At 38.6% G+C, this 24352-nt stretch overlaps 1 protein-coding gene across 2 annotated transcripts in view; it reads right to left on the bottom strand.

The window, feature by feature from the left end:
* Positions 1-7866, bottom strand: part of TRPM7 (transient receptor potential cation channel subfamily M member 7) — a 135860-nt gene extending 127994 nt beyond the window's left edge. For both annotated transcript variants that reach the window (XM_027840771.1, XM_027840770.1), the window contains exon 1: positions 7610-7866. In XM_027840771.1, coding sequence (XP_027696572.1) covers positions 7610-7612 — 3 coding nt within the window. In that variant the 5' untranslated portion in view covers positions 7613-7866. The remainder of the gene's footprint in view (positions 1-7609) is intronic.
* Between the last annotated feature and the right edge of the window lie 16486 nt (positions 7867-24352).

Genomic DNA, 24352 nt, shown 5'->3' on the forward strand with positions numbered 1-24352 from the left:
AAGCCTTCACTCCCCCCACTCAGCAAATTGGCAAAGATGACAAAAAAATGGAATATGGGTATAATAATACACTGTCAGTGTAACTATGAATTAATCCAACTATCCTGGAAAGCAATTTGCAATTACACTACATGCTAAGAAAGCCAAAGACAGAAAGAATGGTCCTATATATAGCAAAATATTTATTGCATCACTTTTTTAGGTAGTAAAAAACTGGAAAAAAAGTTAGTACCCATCTATTAGAGGTTGGCTGAACAAGCTGTAGTATATGAATATAATGGAATATATTACTGTGCCGTTATGAAACAAATGAGAAAAATTCAGATAAGCATGGGAAGATTTGTATAAATGACAAGAGTGAAGTAAGTAGAACCAGGAAACAACATACATCAAGATAATAATGTAAACTGAAAGAATAAAAAGAACCTGAATACTACCTAATTTTAATGTCAAAGCTTGGCCAAGGAGAATAGTTGAGAAAATAAATCTCCCTCCTTTCACTGCAGAGATGGAGGACTATAGATGTGGAATACTGCATGTCCCATCAGATATGTCAGATGTTTTGGTTGGCCTAATAAACCTATTTTTTTTCCCTTTTCTTTGTTAATCTTTGTTATAAGGGAAGGTTCATTGGGTAAATGCTGGGAAGGGATATATTCATACAGAAATGTGATGCAAATTAAAATGCATCAAAAATAATTAAGACACCACTTCACATTTCAAAAAAGATACCTCTTCACACTTCAAAAACATTTTCTTCAAAGCAATTCTGAGCAGTGAAAGTATTTATCACCAAATCACAGATGTGGAAACAGGTTCAGAAGTCATAAATTGCATAGGAAACACTATCTTAAACAGCATATGAATTGAGTGAGGTTTTCTGCACTGAAAATTTTGGTTTTACGTGTACCTCAGTGGATCCATAATCTCACTGATATGGATATGACTCCTAACAGTAAAATCTTTTCAGAAATTTATCTTAAAAATTAATTATATACAACTGCTGCATATAACACTGACCTATCTGAGGGAAATTATTTCCCCCAAAAGGTAAAACAAATAAGCTTTAATTAATCAAACATTTGGAAAACTTAGCTGGGAAAAGAACAAAGTCTTAGAGGCAGCAGGGTAGTTAAAAAGCACTAGATTTGGAATCTAACATAAGCTCTTTGAGGAAAGAGACTTTTTTGCTGTTTTTCCTAGCTTGAAGCTCTGTGCCTGGCACATAGTGGGTGCTTAGTAAAATGTTCACTGAACTAAGTAGAAGGTTTGACTTCAAATCCCAGCTCTGCTCTTTAACGACTGCCACTTTTTTTTTTTTTACCTGTGTGACCAAAGGTAAATCACTTGATCTTTCTGGATCTGTTTCCTCACCTGTAAAACAAAGGGACTAGCTTAGATGGCCTCTGAGGTACCTTTCATGTCTAATTTTATGACATGGTGATGTTAAAGAAAAAAACACCAAAGACAAACTGTTGGACTTCATATCAAGTTAAAGGGTGGATGTTTAGAATGGTAAACAAATGAGGCTAAGAGAAATGGGTTACTCTCACTTACCCTCTCAGATCTTGCCCTCCAATATCTAGCTCCCTGGGTCTTACTTAAGGATCTATTTGTATCATCATGACATAGAACCCAGGGTTAAAATACACTATCTTGGGGGAGAGGGATGCTCAGGAATGCCCTCCCCCAACCTCCCCAGCAGCAAGGATTCCAGAGGAGATGAGCAGACTGGCTTTGTGGTAATAAGGGGGCAGAGATGCAGGAGGCATCTAACCCTGCAGTGCCAGGAACAGAAGCACCTGCTCAAGTTCCTCCTCCTCAAGCTCCAACTCCTCCTTCATGTGAACAGTTCTTTTGGAAAGTGATAGCTTCTGCTGCTACTGGAGAGCGCAGGCAAGCTTATCATTATAGATAGGATTCAAGTAACTTATAAGACATCATAAGGGGTGTGGGGCAGGGTAGTGGAGTAGGGCATCCTTTTTTTCAGAACAATACAGTACATATAAAAATCAGGTAACATTATAAATAAATTATATACCACCTATTAAAAGACATCAAAAATTATTTAAAATGTTCTACTAAATTATAAAACAATCCTTTTAAGAATTCACTGATACAAAAGTTGTGCCAGGTCAACCACCACCATGGGGAGGAAGAGATACTAAGACGTAAAACAAATGTTGGAAATCACAAAATTTACAATGAGGAATCCCCAAAATGATAAAGTATATCAGAAATGAGTTAAGAATTCATTTATAAACTACAGCAATATAATCATACTTCATTCATCGGGTTATCACTGAATGAATTTATTGGATTAAGTATACATTTAAAAAAAGATTAACTATTTTTATGGATGTACAAAATGCATTACATAACCTTACTTTTATGAACAGAGTATAATTTAACCTTCTCTAAGGATGACAAAGAGCCATTATCCTTACAAACATAAATATTGGATGGTACCTTAAATCAATAAAATTTGTAGAACTCTTCTTTTCTAATACTATATTAAATGTTCCCTGAATATTATGCTTGTCTAGTTGGTGTTCCTCTTATCTCTTCAATCTATGCTTACCCCCAAACAGTCACAGGGTTCTCTTTTCTGACACCACCGCCTCCCACCCCATTAATCTGATGATGTCTGGTTTCCAAGAAAAATGAAACAATCCATATTAATAAAATGAATAAATTTAGTTTTACAGACAACAGTAAGTCAACAGGTTCCACTGCCCTGAGGATGGCTATACTCTAAAAATAGAATAAGAATTTTAGATCTGGAAAAGATCTTGGGCATTATCTAGCCCCAAGGTGCCAAACAACACTCCTGAAAGATGCCTGAATCAGATTAAAATGAAATTGGAAAATATTTAACAAAATACACAAAAATACAATAAGGCATAACATAACATTTTAAAACTAAGTCAACATGTGACCTGCAGGGATCCATGAGTACAGATTAATGACTCCTGTTTCTATTTGAGTTTGACAACACTGATTTAGCCAATCATCATCATGGTTCAGTGAAAAGATTACTGAAACAGCATCATAACTACCTGAGTTTAAATTTCCCTTTCTACCTTGGGTGATCTTGGGCAAATAACATAACCTCTTCTGGCAATAAGGGGCTGGACTAAAAGGCCACTAAGGTCTTTTCTAGTGTAAACCTATGACCCTTTGACAATTTTATAGGAAAGAGGAAAGGAACAAGCATTTATTAAGCATCTACTACGTTCCAGGCCCTGGGCTAAGCAATTTTTACAAATGTGTCCTTTGATCCTCACAACAACCCCGGGAAGTTGTTGCTATTATTATTATTCCCATTTTATGGCTGAGGAAACTAAACCAGACAAAGATTAAATAACTTGCCCAGGGTCAGACAGTTAAGTTCCAGTACGAGAGGCTGGATTTGAATCCAGGTTTTCCTGACCCCAGGCCCAGAGGTCCATCTGCTGTGCCTCCATGTGGAAATACTCTCTCTAGTATTAGTTGTTCTCAATGATCAAATGAGCTAATCAAGAGCCAATAGGAGGAACTTAAATGTTTGTTCCTTTCCTCCCTCTCAATAGTATTAATTCAAGTTATAAACTAATGGTAATGGGGATAAAAGAAAAGCTCAATGGCTCTTTCCCTTCCCAAATTTTATTACGCCTTCTTTTAAGCTCACATGTACATTTATTTGCTTTCCCTATAACAGTATTCTCAAACTTTTTAGTCTCAAGGCCCCTGTATAAATCCCCCAAATTATTGAGGAATCCAGAGTTTTTGTTTATATGGGTTACATCTATCCACATTTACTATATCAGAAATTAAAACTGATAGTTTATTTATTAAATTCACTTAAAAATAATCAATTGGTAAACATTGATTAAGCACCTACCATGTACCAGGCACTGTACCAGGGATACAAAAAGAAACAAAAGGCAGTCCCTCCTTTACTTACAATTTAATAGAGGAGAAAATATTCATACAAATATATATGAAGCAAGCATATACAGGATAAATAGAAAATAATTAACAGAGAATTAAGAGAGGCTGGGGAAGGCTTCTTATAGAAGGTCAGATTTTGGTAGGGACTTAAAGGAAGCCAGAGAGGTCAGCAGTTGGAGCAAAGGAGGGAGAGTTCTAGGCATGGGGAACAGCTAGAGAGAATTATACACCCACTGCATAAATATTTTTATGAAAAATAACTATATTTTTCAAAAAAAAATTTAGTGAGAATGGCACTGTTTTACATTTTTTGCACAACTCTTTGATGTCTGGCTTCATAGAAGACGGCTGGATTCTCCTATCTGTTTCTCCATTCAACCTGTTGATCAGATAATTGTTCTGACTGAAGTATATGAAGAAAATCCAAGTCTCAAGAAAGCTATGTAGCTGAAAAAGGGTAGACTGTTCTAACAGGTAAATGGCATCTTAGTATTATTACAGAAATAGTTTTGACAACATGGACTCACTAAAAGGGTATTGGAGGTGGGCCCACACACACATTTTTTTGAGATCTACAACAACCCTGGGGTAAACAGGACATGTATTACTACCATACTTGTTCTACTAAGCAGAAAACTAAAGTTCACAAGGGTTAGATAACCTGCTTATAGGTTTACAGGATGTTAAGAAAATCCAAGGCTCTTTAAAATTGTTTCTACATGCCATGAGGAACAATATTAATGTGCTGCATATTTATTTTTATAAATGGTCAACAATAAGAATAACAAAAAGGCATTGGGACTTGAAAAGTGCATAGTTGAACAAGGTTTATTAATTTCCATGTCAATAGAGCATAATTCCTACTACCAAAGATCAATATTTACTTAGTTTACAAAATCTCTTAAGAATTAGATAACTTAACAAAACAATTTAAAAATAAACACAATTATTATTCTATGGAGGCATAAATGAGTTTCAAAACCAAGTAAAATATTTCAAACTAAAACTGAATTCATGTTCCAAAATTAATGAAGGGCAAATCAATTAAAAATATTCTCTACATTAAACATTTCATTAAATTCAAATCACTAAATGATAGAAGCAAAAATTATAACAGGTTCTCTCCATGATCAACTCTTCTCATTTTTTGTCTCTAGGGGAAAAAAAAGTGGCCAACAAGGGAGGAAACTTAAGGTGGCGATTTTTTTTTTTTAAGGGACTCCGTAAAATCTACTGAGATGGTAAGGAGATCAATTAAAAAAAAAAATGAGGAAATATGTATTCACTTCTGTCATTAGGGAAAATCTCCTTCCCCTACCCTGAAGTTTAAAACTTCAAGTTCTTATTGCTGTACCTATATACAATATATATGCAGTCTTTAAAGTAAACATGTGTATTTAGAATATGTATATTTTCTAAACTTAAATTTAAACTTTGTAAACTTAAACTTTCATATCACTACCCTTTGCCTGGTGAAATAAGATATTAACATTAATTTTAAAATTATATCAAGTGTATTCCAGTTGGCTAAGGAGGAGGGGGAGGAGAATAATGTCAGAATTTTTATGTACTTTCATTAACAAAAATATCAAGAGATTTTCCAGTAGTAGGAGAAAAAATGGATAAAAATCAACTTTTAAAAATCATATCTAATTCCAATCTAATTATATATATTTTTAGAAGTTTTAAAGTAAAGACTATTGCTCTTAAGGATAATACATTTTAAACTCAAAAATTTTTAAATAGGCACTATGATTTCTAATATATATTCAAGACACAATCAGGTAATCTTTCTTAAAATCATAATATACATTAAGGAACTCTTAGAAAGTTCCCAGGGACTAAAAAGATTTAGAAAAATTGAAGAAAATTGTACTCAACAAGAATCAGTGCTCAGTCTAGAAGATATGAATGCCCTTTTTCATTTCTCAATTCAAAAGAGATCTATCTCTAGAAAAAAAATAAACATGTTAAAAAGTGAATATGAAGATGAGAATATATTAAGTTTCAAGAAGAAAAGTAAATGCACAGATTATCGGGGCTGGGATGTATCTAGACACAGTAAAAGCAAGAGAAATTTTTGGAGTGGACTAGTTTTAAAGTTTTGAGGGATAAATTTCCACTGATTTGCAATCTAGTATGAACTTGCCATGACCAGAGGAAAAAAAATTTACTGAGGCAAGTTGTAAAATTTTGGAATTTGTTAACACCTTTTTTGATAAGATAGGTTTTGCAGCAAAATGCAAAGTCTACTATCAAGAAAGGTGTTTTGTTTCCCCCTCTCCCCCTTTTCAGGAAGATGAATGGAAGTCTGAATCAATGCCAAATTCTTACTTCGGTTTCTTAATAATCAAAATTCCTCCTTCAAAAAAGGAAACCTACATGTATATGAGTTCTGAAGAATACGAAGGTTATATCAAACAAAATTAATGCTATTTTGTAGAGATCAAACCAGCCTTCCTGAGTGATAACAAATCCACAATGTAAAATTTAGCCTCTTTAGTCAACCTTATTCACGTATTTGATGCAATTAAGAAAAAAAAAAGTCGACCACCACTTTCCAAATTAAAGTAAATGGGAGGTAAAGCAAGATAACTTGAGTACAAAGAGGGAGGGGGTCCTGTATAACCAAATCCATGGCTTAGTAAGTACCTTTTTAAACAAGATTCTACTGTACTTAAAATAGCTTCAAGTTCAAAAAGTGGGACGCCCGCACTCCAGCAGAAGCACTATTAGCTACACAAATATAAACTACGATGGTTAATGGCAACATAATAAACATATTTATAAGTACCCACCAACACTTGAGCGCACGGGCCCGAGTTACTCGAAAAGAAGTTCTTCACACCTGCTGCCAGGCATCAAAAACCTATTGAGATTACTGCAATGCACCTTTCTCCCTCTCCATTCACTCACTCCGCACTTTCTGTTTAGAACGCAACTCGCCCTCTAGGGCAGCGGATAAGGCGCGTCGGCTTCATCCTGGCAACACTCATCATCACCCTTGTGGTCCCTTCTGCAGTAAACTCATCAAATGACCGAAGGCATGCAAAAAACAAAACAAAACAAAAAAAAAAACCTGACACCTGAAGCCAGAGCTACCTACCATTTAAAAATAAATCGTCATAACCACTGGGAAACTCCACACTACCTGTGAAGGAAAGCCACCGCGCACCGCTGCGCAGTTGGAGAGGTACCTCTCCGAGCCCCGTGCCCTGTCCCTTTTTGTCCCTCTCTCTCCGCCTCCCTCCCTAGCACCTTCCCCCGTGGCCTCGGCTCCAACGTTGGCTCGCACATCTGCCTGCAGCTGGCGCTGGGGGAGGGGAGGCAGACAGCCGCACTCCCCGGGGATGAGGAGGTTCAAGGCGGGGGTGGAGGGGGGGGGTCGCGCCGGGGTTGCTCAGCCTACAGCCAGGTGCTTCTCCAGGGCTCGCGCGCTGGGGTCTCCGCCCAGGAGGTCCACGCGCTCGGGCGAATGCCGGTGCTGCTCGCACCCCAGCCTTCCAGCTCAGCTCAGCGGCTTCCCGCGGCCAGGTCCCGCTTCCCCGGCCCGCCCGGGCCCTCCCCGCTATTCGGTCCTCGGCGTTCCGATCCTCCCCTCCCCGGCCGTTCCCAGAAGCGATTCACTCTCAGCTCCCCCCTTCCAGCCCCGGCGGGGCCTGTGCGGGTCCCGTACCATTCTCCTCACGGGGCGGACTCCGGAAGGGCAGCAACTCCACCTCCTCCTCCTCCGCGGCCTGCAGCCATCTATCGGGAAGCGTCTCCGAAGGCGGCAGCAAAAGCCGCCGGACAAGAACAGCCCAGAGATACCTCCTCAGAACTAACTCAGCTCCGGCGCTAGAAGCAGCAGCAGCATAAGCCGAGTCTTTCATAATTGTGCGACCAACTCCTGCGGGTGACTGGCCACAGGGACGCGCCCGCGCCCGCCTCCGCCGCCTGACGGAGCCGGAGACACACCACGTGAGCGACGCGTCATGCGCGCCACCGCGAGGGTGCGGGTCACGTGACCCGCCGCCCAGCGCGGCTCCAGTTTCTTATCCCGTGGCCTCCGGAGCTGGGTTCTTCTCGCTGCGCGGGGTCTGGGAGGAAGGCCCTGTGGCTTGGGGTGACGCGGCAGGGGGGGAAGAGGGAGGCCTCCCCCATCCCCACCCCAGGCCGCTGAAGTGCAGCCTAGTTTTGTCTCCCCGGTGGCGCGCAGACAGCTGACGGCTGAGCTACAGCGGGAGCCCAAGGAGTAGGACCCTCGTGCCCCCCACCCTAGCCCTCCTCGAAGGCCCGTGGTCGTCCTCCCTGCGGTGTGTGTCTATAAAGAGGGGCAATGTGAGCGTGGTCGGCGGGGCTTCACACAGCCCCTGGGTCTGCTTTCTTCTTATCCAGTGCAACCACCCTTCTTCCAGTCACCTAAGAGACTCAGTCAGGCCAGGACCCCCTTCCACCCTAAGGTTTCTTACCCCCCTGACCTCTTTTTTCACCTGGCTGCACTACTTGGGACTTCTCTGACTTCCACCATACCCCGGGAAGTTCATTGTTGGGTTAAACTTCACCCTCTAAGAGCCCACCAGCAGTGGTTCCTTTCCCCTTCACCACTTTCTCTCCATTTGATGAGAGGGCGGAGCCATGAAGTCCAAAACTTCCATTTAAGAAGGGCACTCAGTTAAGAACATCTCTTTATTTCTCACCTAACTACCCTACTTTGGCACTTCTCTGACTTTTCCACCACGCTCCAGGAAATTCATTGTTGGGTTAAATATCATCACCACGTAGGAGTCCATTACCCCGTACTCCACCCCTTCACCACTCTCCATTTGATGAGAGGGTGGAGCCATGAACTCCAAAACCTCCATATTGATGATGTGTCATTACCTTACTAGACTATAAACTCCAAGAAGGTTATAGCTCAGCCGGGACTCTGGGCACAGAAGGTGCTGAATAAATATTTGTTGATCTCCTCACTTTTCTCTCTGGCTCCTGTGTCTCCACCCACTCATATCTTCCTAAATAATCTTCCGTGTACACATCTCCATTCTCAAAATCTTCAATAGCTTCTCGTTCATAAAGTGTAAAGTCTAAATAACTAAGCGGGAAATTAGAGGTCTTCCACAATCACCTATCCCACCTCTCCAATCTCATTTCTCATTATTCCCATTACCATTGTGCTACAGTCAATGATTTATTATTTTGTAAAAATGACATTCGATGCTCTATTTCCGTGCTGTTCTCTAGTTTGTGATAACATAAAGATTTAAATTTTTCTTGTGCATGTATAATATCTCCCCAAATTAAACCCCTTGAAATCAGCTTCTGTCTCTTTAAAAACCCAGCAACTAACATAGAAAAAAAGTTTGTTGACATACATGTTAGTCCAGTAGCATAAAGTTAAATTCTGGACTTGAAACGATACAGAAATCTCAGAATGACTTTCCTCTTTCTCATCCCCTGTGTCCGATGAGTTGCCAAATCTTACCTCTTCTACTTTCACTGCATCTCTGTCATCCACTACCTTTCGGGTCTTCTTACACCTCCCCGATCTTTGATCCAGGGACACTGGCCTCCTTGATATTCCATGAATAAGATACTGGCCTTTCAAATCTAGGTATTTTCTCTGGTTGTACCCAGCCAGAGATGGAATGCTTTGCCTCCTGATCTCTAGCTACTGGCTTCTCTGGCTTCCTTTAAGTTCCAACTAAAATTCCACCTTATAGAGAAAGTCTTTTCCAACCCCTCTTAATTCTAGTGCCTTCTCTCTCTTAATTAGCTTCTTTGGACATTACACCCTCTCCCTACATATGAATTGTCTCCTCCAGGAGAATGTGAGCTCCTTAAGAGCAGGGACTGTCTTATTTTTCTATTTGTATACTCAACACTAAGCAAAGTGCTGTGCACTCTAAGCAATTAATAAATGTTTTTCTTTTATTCACAGTTTGTGACCCAATCAAACTGTCCTTTCTGTTTCTGACACAGGACACATTTATCTCCCAGTTTCTGTGCCTTTTCAACATTCTTGAAAATGATGCGGTTTAGGGATTCGGGGGTGCTGGGACCCCAAAATCACAACAAGCAGGTCCTGCCCGAAAAAATTCGACCCAAGCCTTCTTTTAGCCAAAGACAAGGTTTATTAGAATGTCCATCATATTGGGCAGACTCTTAAGGAGTCTGGACATTAGTAAGCTATTGTCTAGATTATAAGAAACTGACCAGTGGCTAGATTTTAAGAATCTGAGCCTCTTAATGGAGACAAGGTGGACCTTATATACAGAAACACTGTGGGAGGGACCTAGGAGTGCCCTGTAAACTGGGGTGAACAGAACTCGTGGGACCTGGACCTTGTGGCCTAGGGAGAATGGAGACTAGCTAGGATTAAGGGTGGGAAATGGCCGGGGGCCATATTTGGGGAGGTAAGACAAAGGAAGGTCTAGCTAGGTTAACAGAATTGGGAGACTGGGTATAGCCACAATGAAACGCCAGTTGATGGGATTATAGCCTCAGGCTAACGCCAGAGATTTGACCTTGTGGGAAAATCCAGGGTTTTTGCTTTCTGGGACCCAGATCCCAACCCCATCAGATACACTTTCTCCTTACCTTTAAGGTGAGGTCTTTAAGAAACTGATCAAGCACCATCTTCTGCATGAAAGCCTTTCCTGATCCCTTTAACTATCAGAGTTCTTCCTCCAAAATAACTTTATACTTAACTACTTTGTGTATATACATACATATTCACTTTATGTTAAATATATCTTTATAGATTCTTTTCTACCCAATTAGAATGTAAGCTCTTTTCTCTGAGGGCTTGTTTCATTCTTTGTACTTGTGTCTCCAATGCCCAGCATATAATATAATATAATATATAATATAATAATACTTGTTTCTTGCTTGCTTGCTGGATTCTTTTCCCTTGATTAACTGCCCACAGTAAATACATTCCACTATCCCTGCCCCCAACCCTTTGTTTTGGTAATGTTTAAGCTCTGACTGGCATTTACTCAGTAAATTTGAGTATTTAGCTTTTTAAGGAGAAAGTAGATAGGAAGAATGGGGTTGTCTTAACTATGTTAAAAGAATCACCGTAATAAACAACTTCACTTTTATTGATCCATAAAATAACATTTATACCCTTATCAGTTTTCCAATATTACAAACAACATTTATAAGAAGCCTGTATATTTGAAGTTTAGAGTCAAGAGGTCCTTTCTTGACAATATTTGTTGGTCCATGATTTAATTTCAAATTAAATATATAATGTGCTTGTAAAAGTTTAAAAAAAAGATACATTATTTAGTAAGTACTTATAGTCAGTAATAGACCCTTTCATCTCAATAAAGTTTGAAAAGAGAATCTAGATTCCTAGTTCTGCAGTACTTTGTATTTGAAAGACAATCTCGGCTCTACCTCAGAGAAAAAACAGCCCTATGATAGCCTCAGGCAACCACTACCCACAGTAAACAAATGCACCTCTCAACCTGCTCTGGCCCTCAAATCCTGCTTGGACTAAAGCCAGTCTTCACAAATTAATGAACCAAATAAAGCAGCATACTCCCATTCTTACCACTTTTTAAGAATTTATACCAGAAGAGATTTCTCAGTTTTCAGAAGGGAGGGAGCTTAAATAGAAAGTCCAGGAAAGGCAAACAAAAACCTTACTGTATATTGGGACAAAACAAGCTTAAAATTGTTCTTGAGGCAGCAAAAGTCATTCATTCATTTATTTAAATATTTATTGGAGTACCTATGGTGCCAGGCATTGTGAAGGATCCATAGAGATATAAGAAACTGACAGTCTCTGCCCTGGAGGAGTTTATAATCTGTCAGGAAAGATAAAGCAGATTCGATCTGATTTTATCATCTAGTTGTGTCACCTAAGTGGTATAAATAAAATACTACATGAATTCCTTGGAGGTAAAGATTCATTCTGCTTGAGCTGACTGTTAAGGCTTTGTAGAAAATGTGGAATTTGTTAAGCCCTAACTTAGAGTTAAGTAGGTAAAAGGGAAATGGTGAGTAGATCATTTTAACTAGAGTCTAGGGTGCATCTGAGGAGGAAAAGGAAATAGATGAAACTATGCATATAGGTTGGCAGTAGGTTAGGGATTTGAATGCCAGCCTAAGAAATTTAGGTTTTATATGTGTACCCAGTTTGCTCTGGCTTACTGTTCCAAAGACAAGCAGGCTACTTTTCCCTTCAGGGTTCTAAGGTACCCTGAGAGGTTTGGAAATGTTTCTCCTCAACTGCCATTGGCTTAAACTCCCACCAGCTATATCCACCCTATTCTTAGATACTAGGAATGAACACTCCAATTACATTAATTTAATAATTAGCTTTTACAAAGGGATATTTACTTCAAAGATACAACATGAACAATGGTACAAACATTTCCCCAAATCTTAGGGACACACTCTTCCCTACCCCACCTCCTTCTCTGAGGAGAATAGGCTCACTCTTAGTACACTTACTACGTAACTTTGGTTCCCCCCTCCATGTTCATATCCAGATGCCATATACCTGCTAGACGAATCTTTATCTAAGTGATCCTGGTTTTGTCTCAAAGCTCATTCCTGAAGGTCACTCCTTGGTCCTTAGAGCATGCTGAGCTAACTACAAAAACCCAGATTGAGGGATAGCAGGATGCCATTCTCCCTTTATCGAAAATGGAAGGAGGAACAATGAGGCAAGCAAAGACACCTATCCACAGGGTTACATAGGGCTTCTCCACTTACCTTGTTATCTCTCATCTGATGCCCTTAACAAAGAAGTCCAAAAGATTCTTCAAAAGCACAGCTGGAGGGAAAATGGCCAAGGAGACTAGGGGAGGTTGACTCAAGCCTTTTGAAGATGTCCCTAGCTCTGATTTACAGCCAGTCCAAAAATGCTTCCACTAAGCATGTAGTTAGCAGACTGGAACCAATTATAGAATGTCTATGCGTACTCCACAGTTTCTCCAACACACTTCCATTTCACATCATCAGGACTTTCCCAGATGCAAGCTCCCTTGCCTGTCCATGTGGGGAAACACCATCAAAACTGGTGGGTATGGAATCCGAACCCCTCAAAGGAGAAGACCATGTCTGGGATCTGGACCTCAAAAAGGAAAAGCCCTGGACTTTCCCATGTGGCCAAATCTCTGAGGCTATAATCCTATCAACTGACCTTTCATTATCACCCAAGCTCCCAATTCTGTCACCCCAAACCTAGCCTAGCCCTCCATTGTCTTACTTCCCTATGCCCCCTTCCCTCCCCGACCACACTTCTCACCCTCAATCCTATCTAGGCTCCATTCTCCCTTGGCCACATGGTCTAGGTCCCTAGCATTCTGTTACCTCATAGTCACCCCAGGCTACTTGGCCATTCTTAGATCCCTCCCACCCGTCTTTCTGTATGCAAGGTCCATCTGGCCTCTAGTAAGGTGCTCAGATTCTTAAGATCTGACCTGCTTGCATTAGCAATACAAATGCTTAGATTCCTTAAAAGTATGGCCAATATGGTGGATTCTTTAAATCTCACCCACCCCTGACTGATGTTCTAAGAAACCCTGCCTTTGGCTGAAAAAAGTTTTGGGTTGAATTCATTCAGGCAAGGCCCGAGTGTTGTGATTTTGGGGTCCCAGCACCCCTAAACCTCAACAAAATCACTCAGTGTTCATGCACTAGAACTCTATTACATATAGTAGGCAACAAAAGTCTAGAATCTTTTTAAGGATTCCATTTCAATGTCCTCTCTTCAACTTAATTTCGCTAAAATTAAATATATCCTAAAGTATTTCCCTTCCAAGGACTTCCCTCCTAATCTCTTTTTTTCAGTGGTATTACAATTTAGTCCAAGAGGCTCACAACCTTGCAATTATTTTTGGCTCCTCTTCTTTCTCTACTTTCTATATATAAACACAGAATTTAGTTGATTTTTCTTTTTTTAAAAAAAATTTGCTGATATCTTATGTTTTGTTTATGAATATAAGTCCCTTTCCCTGCCTCCTGCTGCACCCACTGAGCTGTCCCTTGCAATAAAGAATTTTTAAAGGAAAGAAAAAATAGTTAAGCAAAATCTATTAATTAATAAACATTGATTAAGCCCTTAATGTGCCAGGTAATGTGCTAAGTCCTGGGGATGCAAAAAGAGGCAAAAGACAATCCCTGCCTTCAAGGAGCTTACAATCTAATGGGAGAGACAACATGAAAACAAATATATACAAAGCAAGTTAGTTAATTAACAGACAGAAGGCACTGAAATTAAGAGGAGTTGGGAAAGGCTTTCCAATAAAAGATAGGATTTTAGTTGGGACTAAAAGGAAGCCAGGGAAGCCAATAGGCAGAAATGAGGAAGGAGAGTATTCCAGGTGTGGAGGACAGTCAGACAAAATGCCTGGAGCCTAGAGACCGAATGTCTTATTTGTGGAACAGGCAGGAGGGCAGTGTCACTGGATGAAAGAATATGAACTGGGGAGTAAAGTATAAGGGATTGGAAAGGTATGAGAGGGCTAAGTTATGAAGGCTTTGAATGCCAAATAGTATTTTGTACTTGATCCTGGATGCAATAGGGAACCACTGGAGTTTATTGAGGGGGTTTGTGGGGGAAGGAAGGGTAACATGGTTGCACTTGAACTTTAGGAAAATTACTTTAGTGGGGGGCAGCTAGGTGGCGCAGGGGAAAGAGCACCGGCCCTGAAGTCAGGGGGACCTGAGTTCAAATGTGACCTCAGACCAAACATTTCACACTTACTAGCTGTGTGACCCTGGACAAGTCACTTAACCCCAATTACCTAAAAAAAAAAAAAAGAAAAAAAGAAAAGAAATTACTTTAGTGGCTGAATGGAGGGTGAATTGGAGTGGGTAGAGATCTGAGGCAAGCAAACCCACCAGCAGACTATGACAACAATCCAGGCATGAGGTGATGAACCATTTCTTTTTAGGATTCTAGGGCACCAGTTAAGAAGCTTACATCCTTGTTCTCATTAGAGCCAACCAACCTCCCCCTTCTCCCTTAGTCCAGATTCCCTGTGCAAATATATATATATATATATATATACATACATATATATATCTCCTGATGATATAACCCTGCCTACATTGACACTGGCAGTGAAAGTTTAGGGTGAAAGATAGGCAAGGCCCCTTTTTCTACCAGAGGAACTGCCTTTTATGTATGGGCTACTTCAATATAGAAGGCAGCTTTTGAAATAATCCCATTTTACAGCACCTAGCCAAACTCTGAGTTGTATTTGAGGCTGCCCTTTGGACTTAACTTCTTTGTCCCATTTCTTGAATTTACTCTATAGATTCCCTGGATTATAGATTTCCCCTAGATTACTCTATAGATTCAGATTGCCTAGACTTTAGACTTCATTTGCATATTTTTTAAGACTCTATTTTACATCCACATGATTGCCTTGGGCTGCCTGACTTCAAGAGTGTTTAATTTCCTACTTTTTGTTGTAACAGTAGTTACAACCTACCCTATTGACCTTGCTCTTACTAGGCTATTTCTTGCCCCTAGTCTTAGTACTGCTCTGGTATTGCTTCCGTCTCAAATAATTGTCCAAGAAGCAGCAAAATAACTCAGTGATCCAGTTGGTCCAGAATATTGCCACTGCTGAGGCCCTCATTGCTGTAAATATGGATTTAAGTGGTCTTCTAGTGTCCCAGTATTTCCCTTCTCTGTTCAATTCCCTTCAACAAGAATTTATTAAGCACCTACTTTGTTGCATATGCTATGCTAGGGGCTGGAGATTAAAAATAAATAAATAAATATGAAACAGTTGCTTCCTTCAAGGACCTTTCATTTTCCATGGGGGAACAGGTTGGGGTAGGGGGAATGTGTACACAGAGAAGTAAATAAAAAATATATACAAAAAAACCCCAACAAAATCCCATATGTTGCTACTAAAGTAATCTTCCTAACCTAGGGCTTTCATCATTTGAGCTTCCCTGTTTAACCTACAGTATTTGTTATTTCCAAAGTCTAAATCTGATATCTTCTTGTAGTACAGAGATAAGTTGTCAGAGGTTATACAGATAGAATACAAGTGCTGGTAGATCATAATTAACTAGAAAGACATTGTGCATAGGCCCAGTAAAGGAATGTGTTATCATCCAAAGACCAGACTAAAGGGAGAGGCTTATCACCAAAAATCTGTCTACTAAGTGATAATTTCTTTTGGCAACAGCAACTTTAAAAGTTTGTCTACTAAGTAGTGGAGAGGTTTCTATGTTCATCAGTGAAGAGAATATTGATGCTGATGAAATAACAAATCTTTGAAGTCATAAAGTTAGTACAGATGAATTAGCTGTATTCCACGTCCCCACAATCCACTGCTCCCCTTTCCAGCTCCCCTCTACATGTTGCTTTCCTCCTCTAGAATGCAGAGTTCTTAAAAAAAAAAAAGATTGACTTACTTGCTTGTATTTATATCCCCAGACCTCAGCACTGTGCCTTTAAGACAGTAAGTATTTAATACATGCTTTATCTACTACCTATTTCAATCTTTTATCCATTAACTAATCAAATGATTTACAGGAAGTATTTAATAAGTGCTTTATCTTTTCTCTTTTATCAAGTCCTCACCTTTGCAGTCCGTACACTGATCCTACCTGCCTTATCAAATTTTCTCATTATTTGCTAACTTCACTTCTAACTTCTCTGTTCTTGCTAAAGATAACACACTTAAATGTTCCCTCCTCTTTATTTTTATAGGATCATAGAATCTTTTTATTTTCACAAAATCTCATAATTTGGAGATTTCTCAGAGGCTATCTATACAACCTAGACTTGAACAAAATGCTTATTGAGTATTCTTTCAGCCTCTACTAAGATCTCCAGTGAGAGGTATCACTTCACACCCAGCAAATTGCTCAAAATTACCAAAGATGGAAACAATCAGTTTGGAGGGATTGTGGAAATATACACTATTGGTGAAGCTGTGAATTGGTCCAACAATTTTGGAAGACAATTTTAAATTAAACTAAAAAAGTAACCAAATTGTCCATACCTGTTGACCCAGTAATCCCACTGATAGATATATATTCAAAAAACATCAAAGACTGAGAAAATAGTCCTATATATATCAAATATTCATAGCAGAAATTTTTGTGGTAGCAAAAATTTGGAAAGAAAGTAGATGCCCTTCAAATGGGGAATGGCTAAATGAATTACAGTACCTGAATGAAGTGGAATACTGTTGCTCTTTAAGAACAACAAGCACAAATAATTCAAAAAGCATGGAGAAAATTATATGAATTACACAGATTGAAGAAAGCAGAACCAAGGAAAATAATATACCCAATGACTACAACAATATAAATGGAAAAATAAAACAAGCAAACCTAAATGCTATGTAATTATAATGACTAAGCTTGTCCCTGAATAAAACATGAGAGATTTCTACATAAGTTGATGATTTGAAATGTTGTAGAAGAAAGAAGTCAGGTGTCTCACATACTCCCTTTCCCCTCACCAAAAAAATAGCTAAAAAAGACAACAGATATAACAATGATAAAGAAGACTGAAGAGAAACAAAAGTAAGCTCCTGTACATCATCTAGAATTGCACAAAAAGACAGACAAAAGTCAGTAGGGGCTGGGAAAGAGATTGCACCAGGGAAGCCAGTGTAACTTCTGGAAAATGGGTCTGAAGCCTGCCAGGTTGAGGAGAGAGATAATGGTGGGAAGCCCATGAACCCTGGTAAATGGACTTGTAGCCTATGAGTGATAGAAAAAGGATTGGACTAGAGGAACTAGAATGAGCTATAGTAAATGGATCTGAAGTCAGCTAGTTCTCCAAAAGAAGACACTCCAGGAAGGTTGCAAACCAGTACAAACTCTAATAACTAAAGTCTAATGCTAGATCCTGGTCCTGACCAATCTGAACAGAAGCAGGGGACAAAGCCAATCTCAAAGGTCATTATGTAGGGGGACAGGTCCCACCTCTGCATACTCAAAGGACTAAGAGCCCTAGAAGTAATTTAGAACCTGGGTAACTGCTTAGGGTGAGTGCCTTTAAGGAAACAAGACAGGCACAATGGCCAACATCAGGGACAGAACCAATTCACAATAAGGGATGATCCAAGAGAAAGGAGACAGAGGTCAGCAACCACAGTGGATCACCAGGAGATTGAAACAAAAGCCAAAGATTAGGGTAGAGGATAGGGATTAGTATTACCCACTCCATCCAACAGGGCAATGGCAATGGAATGTAGGCTACAAAGGGTACAGGATCAAACAGAACCTGTCTTATAGATCCATGAGTGCTGGATAAGATGAATCTTGGCCTTAGCACAAAGTTCCAATTCAAGAATTGAGGTTGGAAGTATGAGTAAAAAGACAAAATAAAAATGCCAAACCCAATGAGGAAATACTATTAGTGAAGAGAATACCAAGAGGAGAAGCCAGAAGAAAAGAGTAACTCCACAGCCAGCACAAGGTGGGCCTCAGGGAAAAAAAAAAACGTAGCTTGGCTTCAAGGTCTACAATAGTGCTGAGAAGAAATTCAGCAAGAAATAAGAAATGAAATTAGGATTGAAATAAAAGTTTAAAAGTAAAAATTAAAAGAATAAATAACCTAGATCAAAAATCCGAAAATCTTATCCAAGTGATAAAGTCTCTGGAAAAAAGAAAATGTAACAATGACCCCATGATACAACAATAAACGATGGAACAAAAAAAAAACCATTAAAAATATAGAAGAAAATATATCTATTATCAAAAACAATTTAAGAGTCAACAGGCTCCCTGAAGACAATGTACAAAAACCTCCACAAAAACTCTAGATACCATGTTTAAAAAAAATTTATAAAAGAAAATTATCCAGCTCTATTAGAATCAGAGGGCAAAGTGAAAATAAAAATTCACTGATCACTTCCTGAATGAAATTCCACATTGTAAATACCTAGGAATTTGAAGGCAAAAATCCAGGGCTTCCAAATCAAAGAAAAAATATTATAAGAATCCAGAACAAAAGAGTTCAAGTGCTAAGGAACCAAAATCAGGATCACATAAAAATATGTTGAAACAACATAAAGAAGAGAAGATCTTGGAATGTGTTATTCAAAAAGGCAAAAGAAAAAGTCTTACAACTAGGAATATCTCACCATGAAAAACCAAGACTAATATTATAATAGAAGAGAAAATGTACCTTCATAGAATAAAAGAATTTTAAGTATTCTTGATGAAAAGACTAAAGCTAAGTCAAGATTCTGAAATACAAACACAAGTGTCAAGAAAAACCTAGAAAGGTAAATGTACCTGAGCAATTAGAAGGGAATAAATGATGAAGTGCTTAAATTCTAATAGAGGGAGAAGAGACAGATATCTCTTCAAAATTTCCACTGTCTTCCAGGGACACAGAGAGAGTTATGTAAGATAAAAACTAGGGCTGGATGTAGTTTTCTTCTGTTTTATTAATTTTAAGAGAGAAAAGAAATAGAAGTGAAAAAGGAATACACTAGGAAAGAAAAGAGAAAGGAGAACTTACATAATTGAGGTACATGAAAAGTGTTTACAAATATGGAAGGAATTGGGAGAGAAGGCATTTAAAGAATACTATTGTTATCTGAACCAGAAAAAGGAGAGTTGAACATACATATAAATATACACACACAGACAAAGAATGTGATCTGGAAATATATTAAACTCAACAGAGAACAGATAGGGACAGGGAGAAGAGGGAAAATATTTAAGAGGGAAGACAGAGTCAAGGAGGAAATAATCACAAGTAAAACAAACTTCAGCTTCTGAGGGTGGATCACAAAAGGAGAATTGAAAGAGAGGGAAATAAAGTGTAAGAATCCAGAATGAAATTGGGTTCTGGGCTTGATGAAGTGAGCATGGACAGAGATATAGAAGAAATCACTTCAGTTATGGATTACTAGTTTTAATTGGATTGTTTCTCTTTTACTGCCTCCTTCTTTGCAAAAAAGGTGACAGAGAAAGAAGTAAAAGCATAAGAAGCTATGCTGGATGGAAATACACAATACACAATTATCAGCATGAACTTAAATGACATGAATTCACCTATAAAATGGAGGAGGTAAAATAATGCATTAGAAAACAGAATCCGAAAGTCCAAACTTTAGAATTGGATTACTTCCACTGTCCAACTCCTTTGTTCCTGCTTATGTGCTACTGAACTGAAAGGTACAAAACCATGCTGTTTAGATACATTATAAATTCATGTTAATCAGTTTTGACCCTCACTGAATCAAGGCAATCCTTTTATTCCTTCCCAATTGATCCCCTATCTAATTCTACATAGAAATTATTCCAGGGGAAGCTAGGTGGTACAGTGGATAGAGCATCGGCCCTGGAGTCAGGAGGACCTGAGTTCAAATTTGGCCTCAGATACATGATACTTACTAGCTGTGTGACCCTTGGCAAGTCACTTAACCCCAATTGCCTCATCAAAAAAAAGCCAATATATATACATAAATCATTCTTTACTCAAAGTCCATTAAAAAACAGATAGTGGGCCAGATTTGGCCCATAGACTCTAGTTTGCTGACTACTATTCTAGTCAAAGCAGAAAGAATAGGTATCTCTGGATTGTAGTTAAGGTGATGGTGATAGATTGACTTGCTTGGCATATGCTGCCTATTCTTTCTCCCTTAGGGTTTCCCACTGCTCTGACTAGAATAGTGGTCAGCAAACTATGGCCCATCAGCCAAATCTGGCCCATTGCCTATTTTTTTAGTGGACTCTGTTTCAATACTCTCTCCACTTTAATCTATCATACACTCAGTTGCCAAAGTGATTTTTTTTTAAGGCAATTGGGGTTAAGTGACTTGCCCAGGGTCACACAGCTAGTAAGCATCAAGTGTTTGGTCTTAGTCCAGATTTGAACTCGGGTCCTCCTGACTTCAGGGCCGCTGCTCTGTCCACTGCGCCACCTAGCTGCCCCCAACCCAAAGTGATCTTCTTACAGTGTATGTTTGACCATTTTACCTTTGTATTCAATAAACTTCAGTCACTCTGTATAACTTGTAAGATCAAACATAAAATCCTCTGGCATTAAATGTCCCTTACAACCTGACTCCTTCCTATGTTTCCAGTCTTCTTACACTTTACTCCCCTCCACACAAACTATGATCCAGCTACAATGATGTGTTTGCTATTCCATGCAAATAACGATCCACCTCCTAACCCATATTCCTTTGCTCTGTCTGTCCCCCATGCCAGGAAGGTTCTCCCTCCTCACCTCCACCTTCTAGCTTTCCTGGCCTCCTTCAAGAATCTGATTAAGAAAAAAGAAAGACAAGAGACTTTTCTTGCCCCAATACCTTTCCTCTGAGATTACCTTCCATTGACTCTGTATATATCTTGTATATACCTAAGTTATTTACATGTTGTCTCCCCTATTAACATATGAGCTACTTAAGGGCAAGGACTATGTTTTTGCCTTCTTTGTATTCCCAAGACTTAGCACAATGCCTAGAACATAGTAAGCATTTAAAAACCTGTTGACTGACTGACCAAATGAAGTTTATTGAGCTTAGAAATTATTTGCTATGGCAACTATAATCTAGACATCAATAGGCTGGCACAGTGTAAAGTAACTTCCTTTACCTATAAAGTAACTTTTTCATTGCCTGATCCCTCCCACAAGGACCATGCTTCTTCAGAGTTTTTTTCCCCCTAGGCTCAGGACAATCTGCAGTATTCAAGCTAGTTCTAAATCCAGTTATTCACCAAGTAACCAACTACCACAAACCCTTGTGATCTGACCATGACTTCCCTGAAAGTCTTCAAACAGCAACTTGTTTTTCTGGTTCCGAATCTAGTGTTTCTTTTTGGACTTCTGTTTCTAAATGTTTCAATTCAGTCTCATTTGCACAACTGGGATGAAAGACATACCTGAGGCTCAATGAATATATTTGTATGCTATTACTAACAGATCCATTCAGTTTCCTGTAGGGTTTTTTTTCCCTTAAATTTGATGATTCATTGTTCAGGTGTCTTTTCCTCAGGAAAGTGGTCCTTCACTGAGGTAAAACTCCGTTTTGGTTTTACAATATCACTAACATTTTAAACGTATCACTAACATTTTAAACATATAGTAATATGTTTACCAAGAGTAAATAAAGGAAGTTACATAACCGTAACTATATACGTTGTTAGCTAATTGAACTTAGAGTCTACTAAAACCCCTAGGTTTTAGAAGTAAATCACATCCCTTGTACGAATGATTTTTGAACCAAAGTACATGACTTCATAATTATTCTACTTACATCAAAGTGGCATTTCTTTATTAGGAATCTTATTCTTTGAAGTGTCCCTGTAGTGTTAGGAGGAGACATCCCTTTTTTTTTCTTTCAAGTGAAAAAAAGCTACAGATATGGCTTGTTCATGGATGAAGGACAAACAATAATAACAACAGACAATCTCTGACTTATAACAACTTAACTTACACATATCTTTTAAATACATACGACCATTGTTTCCACTTGTCGCCAAACACTTTCACTTATCCACTCTTATAGACCTATAGCAATTGCCCTGACAGCCACCGTTTAAAGAAACTTGGAACTTTCAGAAAATCTTTGGGCTCCTGGTAAATAGCCTCTGGACTAAGGAATGGTTGAAAGAACCATGGCATATGACCATAATAGAATATTAATTTGCAGTAAGAAAGGGTAGATATGAGAAATTCAGAGAAACATAATATATGTGTGAACTGATAGAGAAGGAAATAAGTAGAAGTGAGGAAAAAATATACACATTTACTATAATGACGTAAATGAACAAATCACTAAAAAACAAAATTGGACTCTGAATAACCAAAAAACCAATGAAGGTCCTAAAGAACAGATAAATATGAAACATACCCCTTGGTAGAGAGCTGGGGGACTACTAGAAGAGAATATTGTATATGTGGTCAGTCTCTGTATAAGAAGGTTTTGCTTAATTATTTTTCTTTGTCACAAGGAAGTGTTCAGGCTGGAGTGGGTGGATAGAAAATGTGATGTATAGATAAAATGTCACAATAGAGCACATTTATTAAAACAGAAAAAAAGAGAAGTAGAGGAAGAGAAGAATCTGTGACGAAGAGGATCAGGTTAGAGTTGACTCTAAGGACAAACTCCCAGACAAAGCTGACCTTCCAAATTTGTAACAATCTCCCTCCAGACTCATTCTGACTCCCCTCATATTCATTCTGTCACCTAGATTAATATTCTCCTTCACATAGTCTGGGTTTGTATTTATTTCACTTTGTTATAATCTCTGAACTTTCAGCAACTAGAGATTCATTTGGGTTAGCTTGCTTTCTCTTTAAAAGAATGCAAATACCTCTGGGAGGAATAAGGGGCTAGCAGTCATTCAGGTATTATGATGAATTAGTTCAATCAAGACTCTTTCCTCCTTATACTTAGATAAGATTAGGTGAGTTAGACTTGTAGATACAGACCAGAACATATGCTTCTCAATTGCCTCTTATCACATGAAGGGGAAGGGTATATATTCCTGGGAAAGTCCTTTATTGACAAAAGGTACATGGTTCCCTCAGAGTTAAGCGCCTTCATTAAGTCTTAACCTTGGTATTGGCTCCTTTAAATAGATAGTGTTTCTGGAAACTAAGAAGGTGACCATCAATTGGGGAATGGTTGAACAAATTATATGAATGTAATGTAATGTAATGAAATACTCTTATGCTGTAAGAAATTATGAAAGTTCTGAAGATTTGAGAAAAACCTAGAAAAATGAATGAACTTATTCAGAATAAGTGAGTGAACAAGGAGAAAAATGTATACAATAACAACATTGTAAAGGCAGATAATTTTGAAAGCCCTAGGAACTCTGATCAAAGCAATGACCAATCACAATTCTAGAAGACTCCTCATGAAGCATGCTACCCACCATTTAATGAAAGGTGATAGATTTAGGGTGCAAATTGAAACATATATTTTGGACATGTCTAGTGGGGGAATTTGTTTTGTTTCACTATACATGTTTTTCTTTCTTTCTTAATGGGTTGGGGGAGGTGGGAGGGAGATGAGGTAGATTTTTGATAATTAAAAAAATAAAATTTATATGTAAATAAATGTATATATAGAGTACCCATAAATAGGCAAAAAGGAAAAATGTCAAGTATTAGACTTGAGTACCAAAAAAATAAATTTTATAAGTACAAGATAGAGAGGCATGGTTAGAAGCAGTTCTGAAAGATCTGGGAGTTTTAGTGGACAGTAAATTAAATATTTGCCAGCAGGGTAATGTAGAAGCCGAAAGAATTTGATCTACATTAAGAGGGACATAGCTTCTAGGAATAGGTAGGTGACAGTCCCTCTAAGCTTAGAGGTATGCTGGAGCCAGCTCTAACTGGCTTGTGAGAGCCCATTGTTAAAGAGAAAGCTTTTTACCCCTTAGAAACCAACAATCTACAAATCAGGTTTTGACTTATTTTTTTATTGATTGCCCAGACTTAAAAAATGTTAATAATGAAAAT

The sequence above is a fragment of the Vombatus ursinus genome, unplaced genomic scaffold (genome assembly GCF_900497805.2).
Source record: "Vombatus ursinus unplaced genomic scaffold, bare-nosed wombat genome assembly UNPS02014848.1, whole genome shotgun sequence".
Taxonomy (NCBI): domain Eukaryota; kingdom Metazoa; phylum Chordata; class Mammalia; order Diprotodontia; family Vombatidae; genus Vombatus; species Vombatus ursinus.